This window comes from Ooceraea biroi, chromosome 1 (genome assembly GCF_003672135.1).
Source record: "Ooceraea biroi isolate clonal line C1 chromosome 1, Obir_v5.4, whole genome shotgun sequence".
NCBI lineage: Eukaryota > Metazoa > Arthropoda > Insecta > Hymenoptera > Formicidae > Ooceraea > Ooceraea biroi.
In genome coordinates, this window is record NC_039506.1 from 6,052,587 (window position 1) to 6,062,793 (window position 10,207).

A 10,207-nucleotide genomic window follows, 5' to 3' on the forward strand; every position below is an offset into this window, starting at 1 on the left:
ACTAAAAAATGTCGTGATCAACATTACCGACAACATTGTCAGCGCGTCGCATAAATTTTGAAACATAATAAATTTTGAAAATTTAGTATGCATATTTGAATTAAACTTTTATCTAAATGACAAAACCATAAGCTTATATAAAATATATTTTTTCAGAAAATGTGTGAGCGTAATAATCGTAACTGAAAGAATAAATTATATTTCACATAAAATATAGCACTTTTTATTTGTTGAAATGCAAGTGCAAAAAAATATCTCTCTCATTGAAAATTAGTGCGATTTACAAATTATTGCATGCGTTATTGCTATTATATAAGCGAAAAAATTAAGCCCTCACTAATGCGCGATGCAATCTATCACAGAGTCCATCAGAGTTTATTATAATCCCATCAATGAAAACGTTTGGAACTTCCCTGAAATTCCTTGCCTTGTGCATTTTACTATGTGCAAATTATTATTTAGCTTGGCTATAAATATGAAATTTTTTGTCTAGAAGCAAACCAATAATACTAAATAATCCATATAATATGAAACAAATTGCTAATTCGATAACTTATATCAATTCTTAGTTTGCGCAAGCAAATCGACTCTTAAAGTGCGTTATGTATAATCTGAAGACGTAACATATATCGCAAAAAGGGAAAACTCCGCAGTATTCCTACGAGCACCGAACGAGTCAAAAGTCCTTTCTTTGTGACAAAAACAAGTGAAATCGATAATTTGTATAAAAGTTGGTAAATTGAAAGAAATATATAGAAATTTTTAATATAAAATTTCAAACATTCTAAGTACTAAATTATAGATTTAAGTTAAACATTTGTGGATTTTCTTCTACCTGTTTTTATTTTTATTTTAGCATCTATTAGTTTGACAAAGCTAAATTCTATCCGTTAATAAAAGTTCGAATGATTATTTTGTATTATTATATTTTAGATTAAACATTTAATTATATAATCTTTATAAACATCATTTTAATATAAAATTTATATAATTATTTGCTGAATCATTTCCGCGGAATGCTAATGGTTACAAACTTTTGAAAAAAATGAGAATCAAAACTGTTATTTGATATTGTAAGTTTCTATTTTTCATATTCAATAGATTACAATATAATTATCGAATATTCAATGAGATTGTGTATCATTGCTATAAAAATCTTATATATCACTCTATTTATAAATTACATGATAAAACAATTATTGCTATGATTTATGTTAGATATTCAGTCAAGTTTACGTCATGGAATCAAGTAAGAAGGAGAGACCACAAAAAAACGACAAAGATAAACGGCAATTCAAAAATTCAACAAAGTCTATTGATCTCTTTTAGTCGACTTATATTTGCAGGATAACGTTGTGTTCGTCACGGAAAAAATGTCATTAAAGAATACAAATAGCTCGCGAAATCCGATCATTTCCGAGTTTCATTTCCGTGCGTGCATGCTTGTGGTGATTGCTCATTAGTTAGACAGTTTTATTACTCTCCAAAGAATAAATGCACTGTGAAATCGAGAGATGCCTAAAGGTGGGAGACGACGGCTAGAATATATCTGAACACGCATTAGATCGTGTACGCACAGTACCTTTGCGACCGGCACTTTCGATTAGCCTCAATATATATGGAATTTACACGGTGGAAATTAGAGTTTTTGTCACCTGCGCGTTTCATTTCTTACTTTGATTCAGTTTTTAATCTTACCCGAGAAATGTTATTAGCCTCATTTTCAAAGTGTTCCAAAACAGATAAATAGAAGCATTCATGATATACAATTAGGAACTTATTACCGTGAAAGTAACGATAATTGAATGATAAATTTTGATGTTTCTTTACTAGGACATATTTTTCGTGAGAATGTTACAATATAGATTCATTTTGTTTGTGTCATTATTACATCAATCGGTAATTTGCTCAAACGTGAATAAAATAACGCCATTCTCGCAAGGATCTTTGATGATTGATGATTCTGTAACTAACGTGAATGCATGGAGAAATTTTACGGAATTGTTTGTTGGTGACAAAACTGGATTCAAATTCCCAAAAAACACTTCCTTAAATGATACCAAAAATGCCGATGATGAACTTTGGGATCTCGATCAACTCTTGGAAATTTGGAATCCAATCGCTGTTTCGCGAATCTGGAACAACGAAACGTACCGAAATGCAAGGATTTCGCTATCGTGTGGTGAAGATTTGACTCGTTACATGATGGGTATATCGAAAAGAAGAAACTGGGCACAAAAAAGTAAGTTTAACTTGTAAACTCTATACACGTAACAAATTTTTGCGTTAATATGTGGATAGATATTAATGATTTTCGATGATAAAAAATTTATCAAAAATTTTAATTTATCAAAAAGACATGAAACATTGACTCTTAAATTACTTGTTTGGAAAAAAAAGCATTTGCAACAGGCAGACTGATGAACAGATAACAATATTACTTCGATAATTGAAAAATCTATGTTATAATATCGAAAAAGTTGTATTCAATGTATAATACACTTTACACCGCGCCATTAATCGTTCGATTGCAAAAAAATGTTCACGAAACAGTATTCCTAAGAAATCTATTTCATTATTTGTTGTACAATAATGCTTTCTCTATAAAAGTATTAATTATTTTATAAAAAAATTTGTTTTATGTCATGTAATGCGAGTGTATGCTCATGTTGAAAATTGGCACTATAGCCACAGGTCATTGTTACCGGTATTGATAATAATAGGAAACTCTCAGACATCAGAAAGTAACTTTTACTTTAGGTGCAGAAAGTTATTAATGGTCTTTCAGATGAACATCATTTGTAATAACTATTATTTTAATTTTAACTTGAAATTAATGTTGATCTGTATATATTTTTCTATGTTCAGAATGCAAATGATATATATATATATATATATATATATATATTATATGTATAAATTACGTAAAGTATAATATCATAAAATTGCAGCGGTCCATTAGCGGCAACACTAGTTTTATTTGAAAAGAAAAGTTATAGTTAGTGATATTGAAATCATATTTCATATGAAAAATATATTAAATATTTTGTGACGTAAGGAGTAAATTGAATTGCTTATAAAACGTAACGGACGTTGCATAAATGATATAACGAGGGAAAAGTACTTTCTTTTGGAGTGTGCTCAGCGTTCTCAACTGTATCACTCCGTATCGTTTCACATACCATAAATTAATCATATCTCTTATTAATTATATCTGTTCATTATATACACATGGGTCGATCTTTATAATAAATATTCTTCTGAAAAAAAGAAGTAAGTCTACCGTTGCTATCTTTTTTTCATAAATAACGCTAAATTTTTAACGTCATCAATAAAAATTAAAAGTTTGCTTAGAACTTTTATCGTAAATCAAATTACTAAATCGGTTTTCAAACTTAGAAGAATACATTAAAATTTTCTTTGTGTATGTAGTGCATTTGTAAATTGAAACTTTCATGCGAAATGCGGAAGCATTCCAGAAACGCTAAAGACATAAAACGCGTTTTTAACCGCCACACATTACGATGAATTGATTAATGATTCTTCCTGAATATGTTAATGCAACTAAATAAAATGCAACGAACTAAAATGAGAACCACGATTTGATCGAAATGTTTCCTGTGAGAAAGGAGAAAGTAGTTTGGCAAGATAGGCACAATAGAATCAACTCGTACTTGAACGTGTTATAACATACGCACATACACAATTAAATAATCATAAGCAGATTCTATAAGCAAAGCAAGATTAGTTTTTAAAAAGTGCAACGAAAGCAGGACTAAAGTTTGTGTTAAGTACCATGAAAATATTTATATAATGTATGTTATGTATATTACGCGAATATATTATGTATCTAAACATTCAAATCTTTTCTAGTTGTATTAAAAATTGAAATCTTCACTTTCAGTGATGGATGCGGATGGCAAACGAACATGGGGTACATTTTCCGGCAGTAGATATTGGGTTGGAGATATGAATCAATGTCGCAAAATGGAAAACGGATTCGCGAAATGGCAAAAGGATGAGAGATTCCAAAGCGAAGAATTACCACCCTTCCGTGTCAGCGTAAATTCCATCAATCTTGTTCTTGAAATCCTACAGCCTGGATTAAACTTAGTAAGCAATAGAATTTTAACAATTTTGGTAATTCGTTACGTATAATATAATAGAATACAATAATTTCAGCAATGACAGATAAATGAAATAATACATATTCCTAATATAATGCATGTAAAAGTTTTTTACTATAATTCCAATGTTTTGCAATTAAATAAATCATCAAAGGAATTATAAGAAAAGATACCAGATTGTTATACGTAACATACAGTATTGACTGTCATAATATTTTATGTCATAATAATTACATCAACTTATATCTACAGTAAGAAAAATATTTGCACGTTTTATTTACAAGTTAAACAAAAAATACAATCTTCAGCTATTATTGTCAAAATCAATCAGGTCCATTATGCAATCAAAGTATTATGCAATGATCAAGTTATAAAAATAAATTTCATCACTTTCACTAAGGAAATATCATCAAAGTATTTCCTGGAATAAAGCATCACTACCCACATAACATTTTGCAAGTATTTTGCTAAGAATTTGCTCAGAAATGTTACAAACAAAATGGCAACAAGGTGTCCTCATTTGTTTCAATATTGGTAGCAAAGAAACACGAAAACAGCAACTTTACAGCACCTTTGGGGCAACAGTTGCGGTAAAAAATATATAATTATGGCATTATGTCAACAAAAGTGTGGCAAAAGTTAATTTCTGTCATTATTGTAGCAACATGACAGCAATAATTGCCAGCAAATAGATTGCACTACTTTGCTTTAGTAAAAAATGTTATCTGGGTATTTTCGTTAATTTCACATAATTCGACATAAACTTGTTTATATAATATAATATATGATGATTACCAGATGTAATTTTCTATTTAAAATTATATTATTTCTATCCGCCTTTCGTAAGAAATTCATAAATGCATAATCATTATACAATCAGCTATTATTAGATATTGCAAGAATAGATATTGCATAAAATTTTTAAGAATTTTATATAAGTTAGTTTTTATAATTCAAGTATATCTTATCATTATGTATTGGATGTACATAAATTAATGTAAAATATTTATTCTTCAGACTTACAATGTCACGCTTGGATTATGCATGCCCATCGCATGCAACCCAAGTGATATCGAAAACCTTTTGTATTTTGTGCGAAACGTATCTAGTATCAGTTTTCCGTTAAACATAGCCATTAATCATGTACGAAATCTTTCGAAGGGATATACATTTTGGGAAGATACGACATTCTACATCTTGTTGTAAGCTACAATTTTTAAATCAATATACGACGTATGATTAAAATTATGATGAAAACTTTGAAATGCTTTAGTAATTGGAAATCTCTCTTTGCAGATTTGTCTTCGTCGTAGTATGCTTGCTTACGTTCATAGGTACTCTTTATGATGCTGCACTGCGTTACAAAATCCTACATGGGAGAGACAAAAAGAATGCCAACAACAATATACTAACTGAATTGAAACTTATGACCACCAACGGGAAGTTAGATCACCAAGTTACACTTTCGAGTTTGTGGACTGTTACGACGCACAACGGTTCTTTGGGTAGCTTTTTGCATAACAAAACTCTTTTGTTACATTGCTCTATCTTAGCTCAATAAAATCGCAAATAAGCTATAAAATTATAAATTTCATAAATCATTATTGTAAGCATTAATGCATTGGTATCATACCAATAATTAATCGGATCAAAACTTAATCAATTAGATGTGAAAATCGCCGAACAAAACAGATAATGTAAAAGTAAAATATCTGAATACGATTATTTTTAGATATCCGCAATTCGCAAGATGAGCCAAAACCTTTATCGGAGGCATTGCTATCTTTCAGTTTGTTTGTGAATTTATCTAAACTCTGTAGTCTGGATGTCGGTGTAGATACTTTAGCACCAATACACGGGCTGAGATTTTACACGATGCTTTGGATAATCCTGGTGCACACGTGTTTGCTAGCCAACGAAATTTCAGGTACGTGTAATTTCAAAAATAATTTATCGTGTGGTCGTCACAATGTGTTTTCATTACAGATAGCAAAATGTTTCGAGATACAGCAGAGAATGATTTTTTATATCAGACTATCGGTAATAGCACGTATTCCGTAGATACATTCTTCTTTATCAGGTATGTGTTCTATTAATTATATCTCGTATATATAAAATTAGGTAAATAAAAAATTAGGCATCATCTGGGAATTAATTTGATCATTAAAATATTGGAAAGAATTGAAATATTTTCATTAATAATGTAATAATTATATATATTATATATTATATATCTTACGGATCACCCCTACGCAACATAAAAGTAATATTAAAATGTAATATAAACTTTCTGTTTCAGTGGATGCTTGGTAACATTTCTATATTACCGTACAATCGCAAATAAAAGGTTGCAGGAAAGAGAAATAATGAAGGGATATCGTGGCCAAGTTTTGCAATTTTTGGCAATGATGTGGTACAGGTACTTTCGCTTGACTCCGGTCTACCTCTTGGTGATCGGCCTGATTCAGATATCAATGAAGTGGTACCATGACCACTCCATGATCGAACTACCCGCGCTGGATTATAAGACCTGCGAGAAATTCTGGTGGCGCAACGCCTTGTATATAAATACTTATTTCGATATGGACGACCGAGTAAGCGCATCTCTGCATGATTCAAGCCGTGAATTTCGATTGATTTATCACGGTCACTAGGTTAAAGATAAATTCTGCAATTGATTTCCTTTCTTTTGACAGCAGTAAATTTTCCTATGGATAAAAATAAAACATATTTTATAGAAAATATCCTATAAGAAAGAAGCATAACGTTTAATTTTAATATGTCAGAGGATTGGCCATAAATAGAAATTTTTTAATGCAATATAATAATAGCTTAATATGTAAAAAAAGAACAATTTTTTAATACAGTATCATTTTTCCAAAATTGTATATTGTATAAAATATTTAATTATTTTAATTTTGTTCTATGAAAATCACGTATGAGTAAACTGAAATGAAATCTCAATATTACATAAAATTGTGACTCTACGTTATGCATTCTTATATGTGGAACAGGCATGATTCATTATAATATTACTATCTCATTGATTTCTCATTGATCAAACATTAATTGATCCTACAGTGTATCGTCTGGAGCTGGTACCTAGCAAACGACACACAATTCTACACCGTGGGAATAATCATTCTAATAATCGGAGCAAGGTAAGGAAAACAGTGAGAGGAAGCACTCAACCAGGAAAAATACAAGCGATTTAAACGCGATCATCGTGAACGTTACCTAACCGATTTTCCTTCGTAGCTTTCTACCGACAGCTGTATTCATCGCAGCTTTCTTTTTGATCTCCTCTTGGATTACAACGGCGATAATTACTTTGAACACCAGACATGTGCCAAGGTAAGCATGCACGCATACATAACACTCTCATCTGCCTCTAAAACATATTCCGCTACATTTATCCAATAAACACATCAAGCATGAAGAACCGCAAAAAAAGATAAATAAACATATTTCCAGCATACGCGACCCGTTCGCGCATTATGAGAGTCTCTATGACAAGCCATGGACGAGAATAGGACCATATCTCATAGGGATGGCCACTGGTTGGTATCTCTTCAAAATCGACTGCCAGGTGAAGATGAATAAAGTAAGTAAACCACTTTCGCATACATGGATAATATTTACCATGCTTTCGAAACCTGTCCATATTAAATAATACGAAAATATGTAATTGTATAACTTTACTTTACAATTTTACATAAGCGATTACGCGTGCACTGCAAGCATGTGTAACGCAATACATAATCAACGTGTGTAATCTTACTCGCATAAATATCTCGTTATAACGAACAATACTGCAGTTGATACACGAGTCCCATAATTGCAGGTTGTCGTTGTATTGGGTTGGATTCTTTCTCTCACCACAATGATAAGTATAGTGTACGGATTGCACGGAACTACTTTCGGACCGATATTGTCTGCTCTTTATACGGCTCTGTCACATTCCGGATGGGCAGTATGCTTAGCATGGATTTTGATCGCCTGTGTCACCAACCATGGGGGTAAATATCACAGCAAAGATCATCATTCTTACATTTGACTTATGTGTATATCTTAAACACTTTGGACTCATCACCTAAATCTATTATCTATATAAATAAGTTTCAAATAAAAGATTTTTAAAATAATATAACTTTCAGGTATAGCAAACCATATATTATCATGGAAATATCTGTACCCTATCTCCAGGTTGACTTATTGCGCGTATTTAGTGCATCCTGCACTTGTGCGAGCCATGATTTTGCAGGGTGAAAGTTCATGGCATCTTACGTACGGCTTTATGGTATATATTTCTTATTCTTACATTCTCTCTCTTTTTGCAGTATATATTTTTCCTTATACAGATATATCACTTTGTATCATCAAAAAATCAAATCAAATACTCAAAAAATTTGTATATTTATAATATAAAATTTGGTATATTTATAATATAAAATATTTAATAAATCTAAGGATTGGATGCACACGTTGATAAGCATTTGATAAAAAGAATACTGATCACAGAGAACATTATCAGAATAATTAGATAAAAATATTAAATTTACTTTTTATGTATTTCTACTCTTGAAGATATTATACTAAGCTAGTTTTTGCCGCTTTTTTTGCTTAATTAATATGAAACTAATTCATGAAACTAGCCCATGTACGATAAATTAAAATATTCATGTAGAATATATGTACAAAATATTTTTCTTAATAATTTAAAACTTTCGGAAACAGAAAAAATTTCTTAAAATAATTTGTTTTAAGCGGCATTTGATAAGATATAAAAAAAAAGTATAATACTCTCAATCGGTATCTCAGTCTAATCCAGCATAAAACGAAACATTATGTGATATGTTAGAGATCTTTCATACCAACAAGCTAGACTAATATATAAAAGCAAAGTTTTATTTTCTGTTCATTTAAAAACTAAATTGCAAACCGCAATTGCGTTAAACAATGAGATATACGTAAATAGAGTAAATGTAAGCATTAATTATTACTATTCCTTAATATCGAAAACTATTTAATGTAAATTATCTACTAATTTTGCAAAAACATAAATGAATCAACAAGAAGTAATTGACATTAAGTTGATAACACAGTAGTGTATATTTTAAATACATGAAAATAAAGTAAAAGTAAAAAGTAAAAAGTTTTATTATCGATCTGTGCAAAAACAATATAGGTGTATTTCAACACACGCCGCTAGATTCCGACTCATTGTACTCCAACCACGTTGGAGTGAAAGTACTTTGTAAAGATACTGCTTTATAGTTTTTACAATAATTAACTCTTTGTTAATTATCCTTATATCTAAAACCATATTTTTTCAAAAACAGATATCTATGTATGAGAGTAAATATTATTTCTATTTAAATATTATTATATTTAATTATATTATATTATTTATATTATAATATTATATTATTATATTTATTATATATAAATATTATTTATATTTCCTTCTTTCAAGAATCATATTCTTTCAAACATATATTTATAAAATCTTATATGCTGATATTGGTATATTTTACAGGCAGTTTTATTTTTTGGAGCTGTAGTGGCATCGTACGCTGCATCATTATTTCTCAGCCTACTTTTTGAAGCACCAATAGTGTCTCTACTGAGGATAGTTCATCCCTTAAGAGCATGGAAATAATTACACCATGGAAATAATTCCGCTATTTTGTGTGTTTTGATCATCATTGTAGAATGAAGATATTTGGGAATCACACATTACAATTTCCAAAACTTTTATTACCTATAACTTTGGTAAAAACGCGTTACTGCGTGTAAGTAAAAATATGCATGAGATTAATATGATGGAAAATACTACTATTTATTGATAATTATTGGAAATACACTATATATACAGAATGTAATGTAGATAGAACAGGTGATTATTGCATGAAATAATTAAATGTTTTGATAGTATGGAATAAGATTTGTATACTTATTTTTCACGTATGTTTTTTACTTTAATATTGTGTAAATATAAATTATTTTATAACATATATGTGATATGCAATTATTTTATAACATATATGTGATATGCCTATTTAACATAAAAAATCGAT

At 29.9% G+C, this 10,207-nt stretch overlaps 1 protein-coding gene across 1 annotated transcript; it reads left to right on the forward strand.

Moving 5' to 3' along the window:
- Nucleotides 1-7: 7 nt before the first annotated feature.
- On the forward strand, nt 8-10,067 carry LOC105277920 (nose resistant to fluoxetine protein 6). The gene is made up of 13 exons (XM_026972927.1): nt 8-2,242; nt 3,905-4,125; nt 5,151-5,329; nt 5,424-5,632; nt 5,860-6,054; nt 6,114-6,207; nt 6,427-6,721; nt 7,209-7,288; nt 7,386-7,481; nt 7,602-7,731; nt 7,972-8,146; nt 8,285-8,427; nt 9,667-10,067. Exons 1-13 carry the CDS (start codon nt 1,852-1,854, stop codon nt 9,787-9,789), a joined length of 2,331 nt encoding a protein of 776 aa, XP_026828728.1. The 5' UTR covers nt 8-1,851; the 3' UTR covers nt 9,790-10,067.
- The last annotated feature ends 140 nt before the right edge of the window (nt 10,068-10,207 follow it).

Excerpts from the sequence above, each read along its gene's own strand:
- LOC105277920 (XM_026972927.1), top strand. The coding sequence starts at position 1,852 with ATGTTACAATATAGATTCATTTTGTTTGTGTCATTATTACATCAATCG. Across the intron at positions 6,208-6,426 it reads GATACATTCTTCTTTATCAG|TGGATGCTTGGTAACATTTC; the intron begins GTATGTGTTCTA and ends TTTCTGTTTCAG. Across the intron at positions 8,428-9,666 it reads ATCTTACGTACGGCTTTATG|GCAGTTTTATTTTTTGGAGC; the intron begins GTATATATTTCT and ends TATATTTTACAG.